We start from the raw sequence: 21,126 nt of genomic DNA, 5'->3' as shown, positions 1-21,126 counted from the left end.
AATTCCAACTGCTTGGCAATAAGAAGGAACTTTAAAAATATTTTCCACACTGAAGAGTGTCTTGGATTTAGCCTTTCTGACTTTCCTAGAACACGTTTGATGGAGGACCTGAGGGAAGCTTGCCCTTTATTCAGCTATTTTTTTTGTTTCTTAGCCAAACAATCAAAATCATTAATGCAAACTCAATGCCAAGCCTTGAAGGATGATATTACCGAAGATAAAATATTTCTAGGATCAATCTTCAAAGTTAAAAATTAAGGCTTAATTGACCTCTTTCCAAAATGTGTTATGGCATGAGATTTGTAACCAACTCACACACTGAACGCTGTCCCTCCCAACATCCTCCTGCCTCTTGCAAAGGCAGCTCCACAAAGACTGCCATGGAACTGAAGGGAAGCCTTTGAAACCACCTTCCCAACCTGACCACCCTACAGTTCCAAAGTGCACAGAAGAGATTAAAAGGTGTCTATTTGTCTACCTGCCTACCTACCTATCTCCTATGTATCTATCCATCCACCCACCCATCCATCCATCCATCCATCCATCTATATTTACATGAGAATTTTCACAGGAAACGGAACCAAACAGTACTGTGATATACATTATCAAAAAAACACACTATCCATGTTTTCTTGGCCACGTTGATATCTCTGATGGAATTTGAGAATATGTGACTTAGAACATGGCTTTGAGCTCCTCTGGGGTCTGGCTAGGACTGTGATATGTGGGGGTTTGTCAAAAACAGCAGGGAGGGAAAGGAACCATTTTGGGGTTGCTACAAACAAGGCCCCGAGGCCCTGGTGGTGGTTTCAGCACTGGCAGCAGCCCAGGCACCCACCTGTGACCACTCTGACGCCTCCCAGATGGACAGGCAGTCCTGGCCTTCGCAGCTCTGCACTGCCGATGGCCGGGGCACTGGGCAGTAGAGGGGCCGAGTGGCGACATGTGTGCCATTCTGCAGCTGGTACATGCAGGTCACTTCCCGGTGCTGGATGCCCTTCTCACAGGTCGCTGAGCAGGGGCTCCACGGGCCTGCCACCCACCTACCCAGAAAGAGAAAAGACAGTGAGAGAACAAAGGGCCTTCCAGGCAGATGTTGGAATTGTGGGCCTGCTGTGGGAGGGAAAAAGACAGACTCAGCTTTGTAGTTGGCTTTGGAAATAATTCTGGAATATCAGAGCTATTTGAGTAGAGTGGTTCAGTGGCCTACTCAGTACAGAAATCTTTCTGCAACTGCCCGCACCCCCCGCCCCCGCCCCACGCCACAACGGCAGACTGAGTTATTGTCCCTACGTCCCCCTCTTGCTGTCTTGTGCCATCTTTGTTCAGTGGGGGTGTGAGTGGATACGAAGCTGGCCACATCCCAGCAGAAGCTTTGAGTTACTATGTGGTTTGTCTCTCACTCTTCCTGTCCTCTGCCATGAGAACAGCAGGTCCAATACAGGGGCTTCCTGACTGCTGGGCTCTGTAATAGCATGATGCTCTTGTACTCCACAGAGATATTAGGGTTGTTTGTCACTGCAGCAAAAGCTGACTGGCACAGCCCTCGACAAAGGACACCCCAGTCCCAGCTTAAACACACCAGGACTCCCTGCTTTCCAAAGGGTGGTGGGCCCTCCTAAGTGGGGACTGTCATTCTTGAGGAGGCAATCTGTGGGCCGTGGGAAGACTAGGCTGCTGAGGCCATCAGCTGAAAGTGCTCAACTAAGACTTTGTCTACCTGCCTAATATTTCAATGATCCCAATTCTCTGTTGGCCTTAGGGTGTTGGAAAGGGGCTAGGCAGTTTGGGAATGATGATTTCTCAGGACACAAACAGGTCTTTGTATGCACTTTTAAAGACTCTCTGTGCTCTGATTCCTGGACGAGCCTCAAATATTCCCAGCTCCCAGGAGCTCACTACTTAACAAAGCAGTTCCATCTGGATGGTCAGCCCTGATAACCACTCAGTTCTCACATTAGTCAGACTCGTCCTAAGTCCCACTTGAAACCAAATCTAATGAGGCCATCCCACTGTTTGGAAACATCTAGGTTCTGATGATGAGGCAGTGAACGAAACAAAGCCCTGCCCTCTGAGTCTTCCTATTCTAATGGGGACAGACAGTAAACAGATGAACAATGTACAACAGAATACAACATAATGTAATAGAGTGTATATAACATATATGCAGAGAGAATATGCAACACCATAGTAAGTGCTTTAGAGAAAAGTAATACAGCACAGGGCAGATCAGTGAGGAGATGAGGGAGGTTGGCACTATTTTATTCAAGGTGGCAGGGATGGCCTGGCATTTGGGCAGCGACTGGAAGGAAGTGAAGCATGAGCCCTGTGCTCTGTGGGAGAAGACTTGCAGGCAGAGAGCATAGCAGGTGCAAAGGCCCTGGTGGAGGGGTGTGCTGGCAGGGCTGAGGGGCAGCCGGGAGTCCAGTGTGGCTGGGGAAGGGGGTGAGCAGGAGAGGGAGGGGCATGAGAGGGAGCAGGGGGAGATTACACAGGGCCTGGCTGGCTGCTGTGGCTCTTACTTGAATGAGATGCAGTCCTGGAGGGTTTGGAGAAGGGAAGACATGCCTTCCAGGGCCACCCTGACTCTGTGTGGCTACCAGCCTACAATGGGTAGGGGCGGCAACAGGGAGAGTGGGGAGGAGGCTACTGCAATGGTCCAGGTGGGAGATAAGGGTGGCTTGAACCAGCTGGGGGTAGTGGAGGTGTTGGACTAAATGTTGAGAAGATGGGGCTACCCAGGCCCCTCCCTTCATCCCGACATGGTTTCTCCTTGTCCATTAGGGCAAGCTCAGACCACCTCATCTAGAGCTCATCTCCAGTCCCCTTGGCAGAGCTCATCACTCTGCCCTTCATGGCCCAGGGACTAATGCTAGTGAAGCTCCTCTTGTCAGACCCCTTGCTCATGCTGCATGGGATGGAAATACAGTGCTGACCTCGGGATATGAGGACAAGTAACATACTGCCTGCAAATTGCTTATGGCAGCACCTGGCACACATAAGCCCTATAACATAACTAGTATTGACATTATTTTGTGTTTCCTTGGTGGGAAATGGAGACTTCCCACATGCATGCAGCCTTGCTCCCATTTCAGTACCTGACAACTGCTTAAACATCACCGAATCAAACCAACTTCTACCCATTTTGTTCCCCTTTTAAGTTTTCTCTTCTCTTGATCAAAATAATTTGCAGATTCTCAATCCGTTTGTAAGTCTCTAATCAGTCACTACTGTTCTTAAAATGGACTGATTTGTCATGGACAGTATGGTCCAGATGTGATCTGAAAGCAGCAAGAGAGAATGTGATGATTTTCTCTTTAAATGGGGACTTGCTTTCATGAATACTCCCCAACTCTGTACTATTTCTTTTCTTTTTTTAAAGCAACCACATTGTACCTCTGTTAGCGCCTACTATATTTTTCTCTCTCATGAACTGACTCTCAGCCAGATCTCCTTTGTCCTGGCCTTTTACAATTAACTTTGTGAATATAAATGTTAGGTTTTAGGTTGAGACCTGTTCGGCATTATTGTGCTGACCCCAACTGTGAAATGGCTTAGAATCCTGCTCCTGTCTTTTGTATTTCCTGTGATTCCCAGGGGTGAACCTCGGAAGTGGGACCTCTATGTCACACTCATGGGACTGTCACTGCCCTGGGCATGCGTGCCATTGCCATAGGGTACCAGCATCTCCATTTCTGGCCACACAATCAGAGCATGTGTTCTAGGGAATGTGGACGCCAACTCTGTTCACACAAAGGTCACATCCAGGACACCTGGGGGAATGGTGAACTGCTGGGAGGACTCAGCTGTCCTGCCTCGGGGGCTCCTCCAGCCCCATCACTGGCTGGAAAAGTCAGATCTGTGGAGGTCAGATTCCTGTAGAGCTGGGAGGGACCGCCAGCCCTCCAGGTTCTCCTTTCCTTTACCTCTGGTGTCTGGTGCTTTGCAAAAGGATGACAGAATGGAAAAGAGCCCATGCATCCCTCCTCCTCTTTCCAGAAGAATCCTCAGACCTATCCCCGCCTGAAACGTGTGACGAGCCGCCGACAAGAGGGCTCTTTGTCACAGGTGCACCTGCTTCAGGTTATCGGAGCTATTTTTCAGCTGGACCTTTTTGCTTCTGATCTTGACAAACACCTCAGTGAGGTATGGGGAGAAAAAGTGGCCTTCCTAAAACTTCATTTTTGGTGGCTGAAAGAATCCACTTCCCCTGAAGGACCTTGGCTGCAGGAGGCCCATCTAGGGCAGTGGGATGATGTCGCACACCCAGACATCAGAGTAAAATCCCATTGATCCCAAGTCTAGTAACTTGGGAAAGGCCTGCAGTTCCACACGACAATGTATTTTACAATTACAATGTAAGCCTGAGCTTTTTTCACTCTTATCCTCTAAAAACCTTAACAGCGACATTCATTAGCCAAGTTTGAGTTAGCAGTTCTTCTTAAAAGCAATAAAACTGTAATTCTTGCTGAAACCACCATTAAAACTTCCCTAATCCAGGCCCCTCCCCTGTTCCCACGGGGTCAGGACAGCCTCTCCTGTCCAGCACAGGTGTAGCTCCTCTGTACATACTTCAAGTTCAATCATTCTAATTAGGTACAGTTTTACACCATTATCTGTGGTTTCACTTTCCCCAGTTTCAGTTACTAGCAGTCAACCATGGTCTGAAAACATTAAATGGAAAACTCCAGAAATAAACATTTCATAAGTTTAAACTGCACACTGTTCTGAGCAGTGGGATGAAACCTCCCGCCATCCCAATTGGTCCCGTCTGGGATGTGAACCATCCCTTTGCCCGGCTTATCCATGCTGTGTAGGCTCCCTGCCGGTTAGCACAGGAAATACATAGTATATAAGTATCTATAGGGTTCAGTACTATCCTGGGTTTCAGGCATCTACTGGGGGGCTTGGGATGTATGGCCTGCAGATGAGGGGGGACTACTAGGCTTTGGGCAGCTCTGTCACTACCTGAGACCCTATATTCTTTTTTAATTGCTGCTGTAGCAAATTGCCATAAACTTAATGGCTCAAAACAGCACAGATTGATTACCTTACATTTCTAGAGGTTGGAAATCTGACGTGGGTCTCACTGGGCTAAAATCAAGGTGCTGGCAGGGCTGTTTCCTTCTGGAGACTCCAGGAAGACTCTGCTTCCTTGCCTTTTCCAGCTTCTAGACACTGCCCCAATTCCCTGGCTTGTGGTGCCTTCTTCTGCCTTCAAAGCCATCAACTCAGGCCGAGTTCTTCTCACATCGCATCACTCGAACCTTCTCTTCTGCTTCCGTCTTCTGCTTTTAGGACCCTTGTGATTACACTGGACCCACTCAGATAATCCAGCATAAGCCGGCTGATTAGCAAACTGTATTAGTTTGCTAGAGCTGCCGTGAAAAGTACCACATGCTGGGTGGCTTAAAATAATATAAATTTATTCTCTTACAGCTCTGGAGGCCAGAAGTTAAAAATCAAATTGTTGGCAGGGTGGGTTCCTTCTGAGGACTCAGAGGACTCTGTTCCATACCTCTCTCCTGGGTTCTGCTAACATCTTTCAGGGGAGACCCATAACAACCTAATTCCACCTGTAACTCTAAGTTTCCTTTGACAAGTAACTAACATTTTCATCCCATTGCTCAGAACAGCGAGTTCCAGGGATTAGGATGTCGACATCTTTGGGGGTCATTATTTTGCCTACTACACGCATCACATTAACAGTCCTGAGAAATTTTATCTTATGTTCAAAATTCAGTTTCTATTCAAGGCTTGATTTGGCTGAGACTTAAACTAGGTAAAGATCTCATGAAATCTGCTGAAATGTGACAGTCTCACAAAGAAACAATGGCATCTTCAGGATCACATTCTTCTAACACAGTTATTTTATGTTGAATATAAAGTGAATCTCAAGTATAGATAACCAAAAAGAGTACACTGGTGGGTCATTTATTTTCAACAACTTCAAATTGTAAAAAAAATGTGAGCTGTTGTATTTCAACACAACAAGTGTTCAAGATAAGTGGTCTGTCCGTGGTGTCAACTTTATCCATCTCCAAAATGGGACAGTAGTAAGAATCTGGCAGTGACTGAGCACCTAATCTGTGCCTATCTCTGAATCAGGAATGTTCCTTACATTAGCTAAATTAATCAACGTAAGGAAACTAGATGACTGTATGTGAGCATCTGTTATAGAGATATGCAAATTCCAAGCATAGCATCAAATATGCTTGTAAAATACCATGTATTTTACATGTAAAAGGTAAAATACCACAGCATGAAAAGAAGGATATGAAACAGTCCAAAAGCTCCAGAAAGCTGCAGGGCAGGTTAGAGATTTCTGCTACTGGATGGTTACTTTGTCCAACCTCATCTTATCTGTCCCCCAGACACGTGGGTATCAACTTCACACCAAGCCCTGAATCAAGGGCCAGGGCACTCAGCTCAGCGTCCCACCTTCACAAAGCTCAGTCAAGTGTGTGGTCCTTGGGGGAGAGGGAAGCATATAAACAGGCAATGTCTTCACTATCTGCTAAGTGCAGTGGAGGAAATGGAGCTTGAGTTGGGTCCTGAAGTCAAAGTGAAGTTGGCCAACCAAAGAAGCAGGGCTCAGTGCTCTGACAGAGAGCCCCTGCCCATGAAATGTTGAGGAACAGCTGCGAGTTTGGGATGGCCAATCCTTGGAGGGTACTTCTGGGTGGGTAGGAGGGAGGTTTCCTTGGGCGGTCTCCGTTAATCATGTGCCCTGGGGCAAGATGAGGGCGTTCATGAAGGCAGTGGAGAAATGGAAAACAGGCACTGATACAAGACTATGAAAGGGTTTTGACAGGGCTTTGGGTATGTGGGGTCATGGAGAGAAAGGAGGCAAGAATCAAGCTCAGGATGTTGACTGGCCCAGAGGATGCTGGTGGTGCCTCCACTGGGAGGGAGAACACAGGGAGGGGAGTTGGCCTGGGGGCAGAAGGGTGGGCACCACTTTGAAGGCAGCCGCTAGGTCGCTGAGTGGTGCTGGGAAGGGTCTGCAGGTGCAGTTCTGGTGTTCAAGGGTGCTGCCTGATTGGAGACACAGGGTTGGAAGTCAAAAGCAATAAATCCTGGTAGACATCAAGGGTAAGAACAACTCATCCAGGGAGCTTATACAGGAGGACAGAGGGCAGGGGCAGGGGCTGGGGAATACAAGCACCTGGGGTTGTAATCAGTCATGGGGGGCTCTGAGGAGCAGAAGAGGTGACGAGCAAGGCTAGGGAGGGCAGGAGGACAGTGCAGGAGTTGCCAGGAAGGGTGGGTTTGGATGAGGCCTGAAGAGCATCCCCTGGATTTAGCCATGAGGACAGGTTGCTGACCCGGGGGAGAAGTGGGGAGAAGCGTTGCCAGTGCTGTAAATGCAGAGAGGAAGGAGGGTGAAGAGGAGAGGCCTTGCGGGCGCCCCTTAGCATATTTGGTTTGATGCCTACAGAGTGGGCTCCACAGACCCTCAATCTTGGGGTGACACCCAAGCTTCGGAAACAAGACCTGATGCGAGCTGTCTCATGACTTGGGAGCCTCTGGTCAAGCAGACTGTGCGTGGGCAGGAAGCATGAGTGAGAACCTGAGAGGGGACATCTGCGTGAGAATGAAATGCTGAGAATGGCTGAGGGCTGGAAGCAGTGGCTCCAGGACAGACAGGGAGCTTCCTCTCGTGGACCCATCTGTCTAGAAAGGCCACCCCTGCCCACTGGCAGTGCCTCATGGAAGTCATCTGGGTCAAATGTCAGAGCAGATGACCTGTGGGAGACCTGTGCCACGTCCGAGACTCTGGAGGCCAGCAGGGGAGGGAGGCCAGGGACCTGGCGGTGGGCAGCATGTGTGAGGGGAAGGCTCGGCCTCAGTCAGGGCTTGGCTGCTGTCTCCCGTTGGGATCTGGTGACCTGGGTCAGTGGGCCAGTGGGTCAGTGCATCTTGATAAAGACTCTGGCCTGAAGAGTGATCCTGTCCATTCCTAGCCCAGGGAGGCTCAGGCAGTCTGATTTGGAAAGCAAACAGATCAAAGATCTCACTTCTCATTTCTCCTCTGCCAAGAGAGAGTTTGAAGGAACAGGTCTGCATCTCCCGCTGTGGGTCAGCACCATGTCTCCAAGGTGTCCCTCCCGTTTGTGCCCAGTCCTTTCCCACCACCATCTTGCCTTCACACCCACCTGAACTCCCAGAGGAAGGAGGCTCAGGGCCTGCTGGTCTTGCTTCACGGATGGAGAAACCAACTTGGAGAGACAGCAAGACTGGCCTAAGGCCCGCTAGTTATTAAGTGGGTGGGTCCTCTGTGCCCCAACCCAGAAGCTTCCTTTTTGTATTTATACAATCTTGCTCTGGTTAGGGAACACCTGACCAACCTCATCAGGATGCCCCGAGAGTGAAAGGTGCCCACTTACTGGAATCAGACATTTCAAAGTCTCAGACAGTCACATTCAGGATGCTGGTGTCAGATGCGCCTGGACTTGAGTCCACTCCACCAACTTGCCAGTTGTGTGACCTTGGACAAGTCAGTACTCAAGCCTCTGCCACACAGTCAGCGCAGGCCTCGCACTCTATGGGCCTGATAACTAGCAGCTGTTATTATTGCTGTAACTATTATTCTCAGTCTAGGCAGAGGAGCTATTGTCTATTCAGAGGAGCTGTTGTTCCTCAAAGCCCTCTGGAATGGGCAGTCTATGTGGGCATTTGGAACCAAAACAAATTAGTTTTAATTTTTAAAAAATTTTCAATAAATTTGCATGATTCAGATGAGAAGAATATGAAAAACATGTTTGAGTGCTGAGTCCTATAACTTGGTGCGAGTTATCTCTCTCCTCTGAGCACCTGGCCTTCATCCATAAAGCAGGGGCAAGAACTGGGCCCACAGTTGTAAGGACCTGATGATGACCTTACGGCAGGTAAAGGCCCCAGGGAGAGGTCTGCAGGGAGCTCCAAGGATGGGAGTCTCTTCCCTCTCTCCCTGGTGCAGGGCTGCTGGCCCCTAGGCTGTGAACGTCTGGCCAAGGTCAGGCTAACACCGCTCTGCCTTCCCGTGGATGACAAGGCCTCTCCCAGGGCACCTGGGCTGTGGTCACCACGTGTGCCGCCAGCCTGGGGTGAGGAGACGTGGCAGAGGCCGGCTGGCCAAGAGCCGGACCTCCTGGGCCTCGTCCCAAAAACACCACGGAGGACTCGGCAGCGACAGACTCTCTGTCTGCCCGAGCCACTCTCACAGCTCAGGGCAGATTGGAGCCAGCAACTCCGTTATGAGAACAATCAAAACACATGTGCCATTTAAAGTCTCCGAAGATACGTGGCTGCTTTTATTGAACAGATGTCTGTGAAAGGAGTGGGGTAAGGAGGTACAACCGGGACTTAGCAAGCTGGGCTGTGATGTTCTCCCAGGGGACAGAGGGGGACGCTTTAGAGCTGCACACGAAGTTTCAATTCAGCATTTCTCCATTTAAAACTTGAGAATTATGAGTTCTCATATATATTTCCCTGAAAAGTAATATTATTCACATATTTGTTTTTTATAGGAGGAAATGAGAGCCTGGAGTGCATGATGAGGAATGAATACATCGGCCTGTGCATGTGAGCTTCTGCTGGAGGACATAATTCCATCCTGAAATCAGGCTGGGTCAGGGTCTGAGAACTTGCTGCGTTTTCCTGAAAAGGTTCTTGAGTCACTGTGGTTAGTTTTCATGTGCTGGGGAAAGGAAGAGAAAGGAAGGAAGGAAGGAAGGGAGTGAGGGAGGGAGGGAGAAGGGAAGGAGGGGAAGACTTCAATGCTTTGCTAAAACATGGCTTAAGGGAAAATGTTTTAAGAATGGTTTCTCTAGATATTGCACCAGCTAACCGTTTTGGGAGCTTCCTATGTGCTTCCATGTTCTCAGCACTTAACATGATTCAAATTATTTGATCCCTGTAACAATCCTTCGGAGAGCCATTCTACAGGTGAGGAAATCAAGGCACAGAGAGGTTAAGTGGCTTGCCCAAGGTCATACATTAGCAAGTAGAAGAACTATTTTAACGGTCCCATTGAGACATAATTCACATACCATACAATTCATCCATGTAAAGAGAACAATTCAGTATATTCTGAAATATATTGTGGTGGTGTGAAATCACCACCGCAATCAATTTTAGAATATTTTTATTACCCCCAAAAGAAACTCCACACTTCTTAGCTGTTATCTCCCAATACATGCCCCCCTCCTATCCCTCTCAGCCCCAGGCAATCACTAATCTACTTTTTGTCTCTATAGATTTGCCTCTTCTGGACATTTCATATAAATGGAATCACATAACATATGGTTCTTTGTGCCCAGCTTCTTTCACTTAGCATAATGTTTCCAAGGCTCATCCATGTTATAGCATCTATTAGTATTTCATTCTTTTTTGTCATTGAATAATACTTGACTGTATAGATACACCATGTTTATTTATTGGTTCATCAGCTGATGGACATTTGGGTTGTTTCCACATTTCGGCTATTACGAATAATGCTGCAATGAGCATCTGTGTACAATTTTTGTGTGGACATATGTTCTCATTTTTTTTGAGTATATACCAAGGAGTGGAATTGCTGGATCGTATGCTAACGCTATGTTTAACAATTTGAGAAATGCCAGACTGTTTCCAAAGCAGCTGCACTATTTTGCATTTCTACAGTAGTGTATGAAATTCTAAATTCTCCACACTCTCATAAATTTTTTCTATTATCTATCATTTTGATTATAGCCATCCTAGTGGGTGTGAAGTGATATCCCATTGTGGTTTCATTTTACTGTGGTAAAATGTATACAAAATTTACCATTTTTACCACTTTGCAGTGTACAGTTCAGTAGCATTAAATACATTCACACTGTTGTATAACCCTCACCATTCTCTCCCAAACTTTTCATCTTCCCAAACTGAATTCTCGATTCATTAAACAATAACCTCCTAGTCCCCTCTCCCCCCAGCCCCTGGCAACTATCATCCTACTTTCTGTTTCTATGACTTTGACTGCTCCAGGTACCTCATATAAGTGGAATCATACAATGTTTGTTCTTTTGTGACTATCTAATTTCACTTGGCATAATATCCTCAAGGTTCATCCATGTTGCAGAATGTGTCAGAATTTCCTTCCTTTTGAAGGCTGAATAATATTCCATTGTACACATGTAACACATTTCATTTATCCATTTGTCCAGAGAGGGACACTTGTGTTGCTTCTACCTTTTGACTATTGTGCATAGTGCTGCTATGAAGATGGTTGTACAAATTTCTGTTTGAGTCCCTGCTTTCAGTTCTTTTGGGTATATACCCAGAAGTGAAATTGCTGGATCACATGGTAATTCTGTGTTTAATTTTTTGAGGAACCACCATACTGTTTCCCACAGTGGCTGTACCATTTGACATTCCATTCAACAATGTAGAAGGGTTCCAATTTCACCACATCCTCACCAACACTTATTTGCTGTTTTTTAATAATAACCATCTTCATGGGTATGAAGTGGTCACCTCATTGTGGTTTGATTGGCATTTCCCTAACGATTAGTGATGATGAGCATTTTTTCATGTACTTATTGGCCATGTGCATATCTTCTTTGGAGAAATGAGTAAACATGTTCTTTGCCTATTTCTTAATGGGGTGCCTTTTGTTGTTTAATTGTCGGAATTCTTTATACATTCTGGATATTGCTTCTTTATCAAATATATGATTTGCAAATATTTTCTCCCATCCTTTGGGTTGCCTTTTCACTTTGTTGATTATGTCCTTAGATACAAAAAAGTTTTTAATTTTGAAGTCCAAATTATCTATTTTTCCTTCTGTTGCCTATGCTTTTGGTGTCATATCTAAGAAGTCATTACCAAATCCAATGCAATGAAGATTTTTTCCTATGTTTTATTCTGAGTTTTAGCTTTAACTCTTATATTTAGGTCTTTGCTCCATTTTGAGCTTATTTTTGTACATGGTATAAGGTAAAGGTCCAACGTCATTCTTTTGTATTTTGATATCCAGTTTCCCCAATACTACTTGTTGAATTTCATTGTGGTTTTGATTTGTTATTTCCCTGATGGCTGATGATGTTGAGCATCTTCTCATGTGCTTATTGGCCATTTGTGTATCTTCCTTTGAGAATGTCTGTTCAATTTGTGTTCTACTAAATGTGTGAAAAACATGTTTCCTATTGTTAGTGACTCAATACTGTTTTACTAAAGAATTGCATAATCTGAGAAAGTTTCAATAATAAAGAAAATTCACATTAGCAAAAAAAAAAAAAGAATGTCTGTTCAGATGATTTGCGCATTTTTTAGTTGGGTTATTTGGTTTTTTTATTATTGAGTTGTAAGAGTTTTTGATATGGTCTAGATAAAATTATTTTTTCAGATATATGATTTATGGAAACGTTTTTTTCCCTTCTTCGGGTTATCTTTTCATTTTCTTGATGGCCTTGAAGAACAAAAGTTTTAAATTTTTATAATGTTTAGTTTATTTCTTTCTTTTGTTGCTTGTGCTTTTGCTTTAATATCTAAGAAAGCATTGCCTTTATAGCTTTAGCACTTACATGTAGGTGCTTGATCCATTTTGAGTTAATTTTTTATCTATGGTATAAGCTAGGGATCCAACTTCTATCTTTTGTATGTGGACATCCAGAGTCTCAGTACCGTTTATAGAAAAGATGATTCTTTCTCTGTTGCATTGTTGAAAATTAACTGACAGTAAATGTGAGAATATTTATTTACTCATTTATATTACATTGTTCTATATGTCTCTCTTTATGCAAGTCCCATACTGTCTTGATTACTCTAGCTTTGTAGTAATCTTTGAAACTAAGAAGCATAAGTCCTCCAACTTTGTTCTTGTTTTTAAAGATTGTATTGACTATTTGGAACCCTTTGCAATTCCACATAAATTTTAGGATCAGCTTGTTCATTTGCGCAATAAAGACAGCTGGAATTTTGATAGGGATTTATGTTTTATCAGTGGATCAATTTGAGGAGTATTGCCCTCTTAACAACACTAAGCCTTCTAATGGGATGTATGTAGATATTTATTAACATCTTTCAATAATGTTTTGTCATTTGCAGTGTAAAACTCTTTTGTTAAATTTATTCCGAAGTACTTTATTGTTTTGTTTTTTTTTACATCTTTATTGGAGTATAATTGCTTTACAATGGTGTGTTAGTTTCTGCTTTATAACAAAGTGAATCAGTTATACATATACATATGTTCCCATATCCCTTCCCTCTTGCGTCTCCCTCCCTCCTGCCCTCCCTATCCCACCCCTCTAGGTGGTCACAAAGCACTGAGCTGATCTTATTGTTTTTGATGCTACTGTAAATGGAACTATTTTCTTCATTTCCTTTTCAGACTATTCAGTGCAAGGGTATAGAAAAAGAATTGATTTTTGTATATCATTCTTACATCCTGTAACCTTGCTCAACTCATATGTTAAAAACAACAAGCCCAGAGTGGTGTCATTTGCTCCCCATGACAACGAAGACTTAATTGCAGCTTCAACCCCTTCCAGCAATGTGACCTTTAAGAGTCAATCTGAAATTTCCTGATCAACACTAGTGAAGTAATGTTATGATAAAGCCCTTCCCTTCCCCCAGAAGAAGATGGTCTGGATTGAAGCAATCTTTTCTTTTGTTAATACTTTTCTTGCCCACCCTCTTTCTACCAGTAAAAATCTCCCATTTTGTACAACCCCTTGGAGTGCTCTGCTAGTTGCTAGATGGGATCCTGACTGATTCATGAATTGATAAATAAAGCCAATTAGATCTTTGAATTTACTCAGTTGAATTTTGTTTTTCCAGCAAATATATTAGTTCTAGTAGCTTTTTACTGGATTCTTCAGAATTTTCTATATGGAAGATCATGTCATCTGCAAATACATATAGTTTTTACATCTCTAACCTAGATGCCTTTTTTTTTTTTTTTCTTGCCTAATTGCCCTAGCTAGAACCACCAGTACAATGTTGAATATAAGCAATGAAAACAAACATTCTTGTCTTGTTCCTCTCTTAGGGGAAAAGCCTTTAGTCTTTCACCATTAAGTATGATGGTTCCTGTGGGTTTCTTGTAGATCCCTTCATGAGGTTGAGGAAATTCCCGTCTATTCCTAGTTTGTTGAGTGTCTTGATCATGAAAGAGTATTGAATTTTGAAAATACTTTGTGTGTGTTTGTGTTAATTGAGACAATAATGTGGTTTTGCCTTTTATTCTACTGATGTGATATATTATATTATTTGATTTTCAGATGATAAGTGGACCTTGCATTCCCAGCATAAGTTTCCACTTGATCATGGTATATAATCCTTTTTATATTGCTGGATTCAATTTACTAATATTTTGTTGAGGATTTTTGTGTCTATATTCATAAGCAATATTGGCATGTAGTTTTCTTGTGATGTCTTTGTCTGGTTTTGTTATCAGGGTAATACTGGCCTCATAGAATAAGTTGTAAAGTGCTTCCTTTTCTACTTTTTGGAGGAGGTTGTGAAAAATTGATATTAATTCTTCCTTAGATGTTTCATAAAATTCACCAGTAAAGCCATCTGATCCTGGGCTTTTTTTCTGTGGGAATTTTTTTTATTACTAATTCAATCTCTTTACTTGTTATGGGTCTGTTCAGGTTATCTATTTATTCTTGAGTCAGTTACAGTAGTTTGTATTTCTAAGAATTCTGTCTGTTTCATCTAATTAATATAACTTTTTGTTATACCAGAATATTTTTGGTTTTTCAATATAGTAACACCAAATCTCCAGATAATAAGAGGAACAAGTAAAGGCTGTTTGAGGGTCACATGCACTAAGGGCACTGTGTTGTTTGGGAAGAGGCTAGCGATTCTGAGTACTCTGGACTCTACTGAAACCATTATAGTTAAGGTACCTGGGTCACATTTAAGGATAACCATCAAAAGAATAGAAATATAATCCACAGCTTCCCAAAAATAGGGAGAAAAAAAGAAATGTTAATTGTTAGTTCTGAAAATTTTGTAATTTCCAATATCATTTCCTCCTAACCCATGAGTTATATATATTTTTAATTTCCAAAAATATAGAGAAAAGTGGGTCACTATCTTTTTACTGCTTATTTCCAATGTAATTTTCTTGTGGTCAGAAAGCATGGTGTGTTTTGTTATCTTGGTTACCATAAATACAGCCTTATCAATCAGTGGGAATGGGGTGAACTAGCCATTACATAATACAGAGGAGAGGCACAGGTTATCATATGGAAGAAATTAACTCATTGTCTCAACTCATACTATACAGAAAAAGACATTCTGGATGTGTTAAAGTCTTCTTATATGCAAGAAAAGCCAAACCTTAAAAGTTCTGGAAGAACACACAGGAAAACATTTGTAGTTGAAAAGTCAGGAAGAAATTGTCAAACAAGACAAAAGAAGCACAATTCCTAAATTTAAAGTTAACCAATTTAACTAAATTAAAGATGAAATCTTCTACTCAAAGACACCATAGGTGAAAAAAGAGGCCTCAAATAAGGGAAAATATTTATAATCCAAGATGTATAAAGAATGCTCATAAATCAATTAGTAAGAGATAAGTAGCCCAACAGGATAATGCGCAAACAACAGGAGGATAAATCACAGAAAAAATATAAATATCCTCTTAACATATGAAAACGCTCAACCTCACTACAGCACAGGGGAATTTAAAAAATCAAACAATGAGGCACCATTTCCTCCCCATCAGATGGCAACACTATAATGTCTGAATAAACCAAATTTGTTCATGACTGGAGCAATGGGAGCCCTTACCGTGCTGGTGACATGGTAACGCTAGGTTAAGCCTTTGGAGGAAAGCTCAAGGTGTGCAGACCTATGACTGTGTAATTACACTTCTGGGATACAACTTGCACATGTGTCTAAGGAAATTGGAAAAGGATGTTCACTGCATAATTGTTTACATAAGCCCCAACTGGCAAACAACTCAAATGTCCATCAATGGCAAACGACTAAATACCTAAGATGAAATCACATAGAGCAAAGAAAATGGGTGTACCAGAGCCACAGTGGCAACGTGGCTAGACCCCAAAGGCAAGATGAACATACATACGCTCAGAGCCTGTTTAAATGCACCAAACAATACTCTCTTGTTTGTGGATATATGCATATATGGTAAAAGTTTGAAAATTAGCGGGGGAAGCATACCCACTAATGGAGGAGGGGAGAAGAATAGCGCTGGGAGGGGTCAAGGGGGACTTTTAATGTATCTGTATTATATTATTTTAATAACATGCTATTACTTTAGATTACTTAAAATATGGCAATCATGAAAATTTGTAAAAATTGGGAGGTGCAGGCATAGTTGTTTATTAGTTAAACTCAGACTTTTCTGTACATATAAACATTTTTATAAGAAAAATGCTTATGCAACCCAGAGCCAGGTCGGTATGTACTAACTGACCTTGACTTCTGAGAGTGGCAGCGACTGTGGTCAACTGAGAATGAAGACGGTGCCTGTCCCGGGAGCCACCAGGCTCCAGCCCACAGTTGCCATGTGGGTCAAGTATTGCCACATCTTTCCTTTTTAAAAGTAATGTTGAAAATTCAGAGTCTTATTGCAATCTGGTTTTAAAATGTTGGAAATGAACTCTAAAACCTTAAGACGCCTGTGCAGGCCAAGCCATGTCTGCTGCGGAATTTGGTTCCGCAGCCTCTGGTTTAGGACTTCTCACTTTAATTTTCCAAGGAGGCAGCTATGGTGGTTCTGAACCTAAACCAGAGAGGCTGGATGTGTGTCTTCCTCTGGCTCTGACCTGAAGAGGCCACTCTATACCACTGGCTCGCCACACGGGTCCTCCGTCAGTGCTTTGACCCCACCTTCCTGTAATTTGTCTTTTGGTTGGCTTAATAGGTGAGTCCCAAGAATTGTGTCCTAAAAAGATTAGGAAAAAAAGACTCCCCAGATTCATGATGTGACATGGTTTTCCCAAGACAGCAGTCTGAGTGGTACCAATTCGAAACCAACACCAAAATCCTGAAGAGTGGGCTGTAGAAATACGCAGAGGCCTGAGTAATGCCAGCAGGAGCCTCTGCCCAGCTGGCCCAGCTGCCCAGCCCCACAAAATTATTCAACATGAAAACAGGCAAGCAGACCTCCCTGACATTCCACCCCTGCCACTGCCTCACTTTGGCTATGAAAATGCTCAGAATTTCACAAGATTCTCTGAAAATGTTCCTAGGGGGAGTTCTCCAGAGTTGGAGTGAGCCAGCTCTGTGTCTTCTGGAAAGGGTACAGAGGGGAAAGGCCGTTGTGTTCAGAGGGGCAGGGGCAGGGCTCCAACACGACCAGCCTGAAAAGCTGGCTGACTCTGTCTCCGAGCTCGCCCTGCAAGGGTTCTGGCATGCAGCTTTATGAACAAGGGAATTTACAGCTCTGCTTGCTTCCCCACACACGACTATCTTTAATTGCAAGCCTCACATTTGCTCCCTGTGCCCCTCCTGCCAAAGGCCCTTCTGGACACCCCCAGAGCAGACAGGAGCCAGCCAGGCCCCTGGACAACAGCCTCCACGGTTACACTTTGTTGGTCTATTTCGAATCCCTGGTGCCTCATAACATGCTGCTGTATTAGAAGTGGTGGCCCTGCTGGTGTGGCTTGTAAAGGTCATGTCCACAGTGAGCCTGGGAAGAAATTCCCCAGGGGTGACAGACATCCAGGCCAGAGCCATGTGGAGATGGCCGGTGATGCGGGGCCCCAATCCTGCTTGGTGGCTGGCATCCTGCGGCGTCTTCCTTCCCACATTAACTAAAATGACTAAGGGTCTTTGGTGAGCATAACTTGTCACAACAATCCTTAGTGTAGATGACAGCTTTGACACTTCTGACCCTGGCAACAGCTCTGCCTGATTTTTGCTCGTTCCTCCTTGACTTCTCAGGTGCTGGGAGCTCTTGCCACCTGCCTTCTACTTCTCTGAAGCCTCCTCCTCCCCTATTCCCCAAGGAATCTCAGCCCTCCCCTTGTTCAGTCTTGGGCTCCTTTGTTCCCATGGCCCTCCTTTCCTTCCCTTCCCTTCCCTTCCTCTTTCCTTTTCGCAGAGCTTACTTATGATTTCCATCAGTATTTTGATGCACAGGCCTCCTGACTCTCCACCTTGGGAACTCCAGGCCTGTGTGATTGACAACCTAGAGTACAGCAGGGGTCCCACCACACCTCTGGTTCTGGGTGGGCAAGGTCACAAACCATTCCTCTTTGCCCCACTGCCAAAACTGGCGGCCCCTCCTTTTCCAGAGACCAGCCATGCAGGGTTATAGGGCAGCTTGGACTGCTCCCTGAGCCATGTCCAAGCAGCTGCTAAGTGCCACCAAGCCAACCCCCATAAGGGATCTCAAATCTACCTCTCTTCCCCATTTCCATGGCAACCCTTGCCTGGGGTATTGTAACAGTCTCCTAACTGGCCTCCCCACCATGGGATCTCTTTTTCCTTTCAAGTAGTCTGTGCACCTCTGCCATGGCTTCAGTCATGTGACTTCCTCACTCTAAAACCTTCAATGGCTCCCTAGTGCTTACTGTCTTTCACATCCTGAAGTCCCACTCAAGGGGCCGGTTGCACTCAAGGCCCAGTCCGATAATTTAGTCATTCCTTCATCCCATGCTCCTCCATCATCCCACTAGGGATTGCAGACGTTTTCATGAATATATGAAAGCAAACAAAAATAAGACTCTGCACTAAGGAAAAGAAGACTTAGGACAGATCAAGGTAGGAGGACTAGCCTTACCCCCCTGGCTTTGGTTGGCCCCATGTGTTCCTCCCTCTCCAGACTGCTTGATATTCCCAGACCTGGAGACTCAGACACTATTCCCTCTGCCTGCACAGCCGCCTCACTTCTCTCAGTTGTCCAATCTCAAGTACTTGCCCCTCCAGGAGCTCTTCCGGTGGTCCTGGATATGCCCTCTTGTGCCCCTGGTTCCCAAATCATTGTGAAGGATATTGTTTCCCCTAAGAATATCCTCACTTCGTCATGGCCAGGAGCCTCCTAGGAGGCAAGAGGCTCGGTTCTAGTCTGGGCTCACTAAGTCTTTGATGACCTTGGCTGCTGACTTCTGAAACTTTGTTTTTCCCTCTGTGAAATGGGGTGAATGGCTCCTATTCATTTCTCACATGGATATGCCAGTGATTGGTCATGTACGGTCAACCTGTTATCAACTTGTGCCCCCTTCTGGATGGACCTGGGTCTTAGCGGGCACATCACAGAACAGTCCAGGATCTGCACCCCCCTCTCCCAAACACTGACTTAGCCACATATTTCACAGACCCGCCCACCTCCTCCTCAGGGGCAGGTCTCACTAAGGCAGTGTGTTCTGAGTATACCCTAAACCTTGGCTCCAGCAGGAGAGACACCGTCTATTAACGCTGCTGGCTAATAAAACAACCAGCAGTTTCCTATAAAAAGTTACAGTGGGATAAATCCACAATAAAATATTCATGCCCCTTATTTCACTTCACAAAAAAATTCAAACATCCCAACCAAATGGAGTCACAGCAGATGCTGGGCAGATGTTCTTCAGGCAAGGCAATGAGAGATAATAATTAGTCTCAATTAAGTTCTCAATAAATTACGTAACGGATTCCTTTAGCCACTCAACCCTGAGTGGCTTGCTGGGCCAAAGTCAGTGAACCTGGTCCAAAACTATTTAGAAACTTTGGATTGCTTTGGACAATTCATGTTCTGAGTAGACTAAAGAGAGTCTTGGCATGAGAGGAAATAATGAATACCATAACCACTTTCAATTGAAAATAATAATTTGTTAATAATTTTAATAGCTAATGAGCTACAGAAACCATGTTCCTGAGCCTTCCAAGTAGAAAGTAAAGAGATTCATTTTATTTCTGGCATTATTAAGTCTATGGCATGAAATCCCCCTGCATGCTTTTGAGATTTTTATTCAGCAAGTATCCTGTCAGAATGATCTATTTTCACTAGATCATTGTTGCTTCTCCTTGATTTGTAAAAACAGGTTCCTAAGTGTCTGCTCTGCAAAGGTGTCTCTGCCTAATTGGGCTTTAAGGATTTCCCACCAACACGGGCATATGAGACTGGCTGCCCCCCACTCCACCATGGAGAACCAGAGAGAAAAGACTTCTACAGCAAGTTTTGTTGGACTGAGTTCTGTGACATCTTTTCCCTCCTCCTCCAAGTGTTGCATGTTGTCAATTTTTACTTTTAGGCAAACGAAAGAAAATTTTATTTAGAAAATTGTAGGGAATGTCCCAGTCCCTGGCAAAATACTTGGAGTCACTCAGAGTTCAGACTCCCTTCCCTTCGCCCTCAAAGGCCTGGTCACGTTTTGCTGTGAATGATCCTGGTCCCTGGCTCTTCTGAATGAAAGTTTCTAGCACAGAGCCTTGTGCTTGTTAAGGATGCAACAAATGTTTTCTGATTTTAATTGAATTCCAGGGTTGTCAATGAAGAAAACTGAGAAGTGATCCAGAGCTTCCTAAAATGATCTTTGTGCTGGTCCCCAGGGTATCTCTGTCTACACTTTCACTCATTTTAGGAATCTCTTCTAGAGCCATATTTTTTGTTTACTTAGTAGAAATGATAAGTATAATTCATGCGCATTGTAGAAAATCTGGAAGGTACATAAAAATATAAAGCAAGAGAACCAAAGAATATACATGATCCTAATCTTCTAAACATATTTTCTTTAATGATGTCATACTATAAACAAATCATTTACTATTTTGCCTATTTCACTCTTGATAGCAGAAGCAATTCCTATGTGATCAAAAATATTTTCTCAAGAGTGATTTTTAATGCTTGCATAACACACCATTGTATAGATAGAGCCATATTACTTAACTAGTGCATACTTGTTGGACATTTGGGTGGTTGCCAATTTTGTCCATTATATTTTGGATGATTTCCAAAGGGCAGAAGTTGAAGTCCTGGATCCAAGGTGATGAGTGATGCATTCAGAAGACCAGCAGGGGCTGCTCAGATCTGTGTATGACAGGGAGCTCATTACACTATGACTGGGATGTCTGTCCCACTAGCCTGCTGAAGCACCAGAGTAGGTATGCTTGTCCTCTAGATGATGACACAAAGTATGTAAAGGCACCAGGGCAAGAAGGTCTCTGAAATCCTTCGAGGTCTCCCTTTAGTCTTCTTCTTTTTTTTTTTTTTTTTTT

General features: G+C 44.0%; 1 protein-coding gene across 1 annotated transcript in view; it reads right to left on the bottom strand.

The window, feature by feature from the left end:
* ADAMTS17 (ADAM metallopeptidase with thrombospondin type 1 motif 17) overlaps window positions 1-21,126 on the bottom strand; it is a 347,890-nt gene that overhangs the window by 23,900 nt on the left and 302,864 nt on the right. Inside the window, exon 19 of the mRNA XM_007458461.1 lies at window positions 839-1,043. Within this exon, the coding sequence (XP_007458523.1) occupies window positions 839-1,043 (205 nt within the window). The remainder of the gene's footprint in view (window positions 1-838; window positions 1,044-21,126) is intronic.

The sequence above is a fragment of the Lipotes vexillifer genome, unplaced genomic scaffold, assembly GCF_000442215.2.
Source record: "Lipotes vexillifer unplaced genomic scaffold, Lipotes_vexillifer_v1.1 scaffold626, whole genome shotgun sequence".
Classification (NCBI taxonomy): domain Eukaryota; kingdom Metazoa; phylum Chordata; class Mammalia; order Artiodactyla; family Lipotidae; genus Lipotes; species Lipotes vexillifer.
This window is presented reverse-complemented; position numbering and strand designations above follow the sequence as displayed.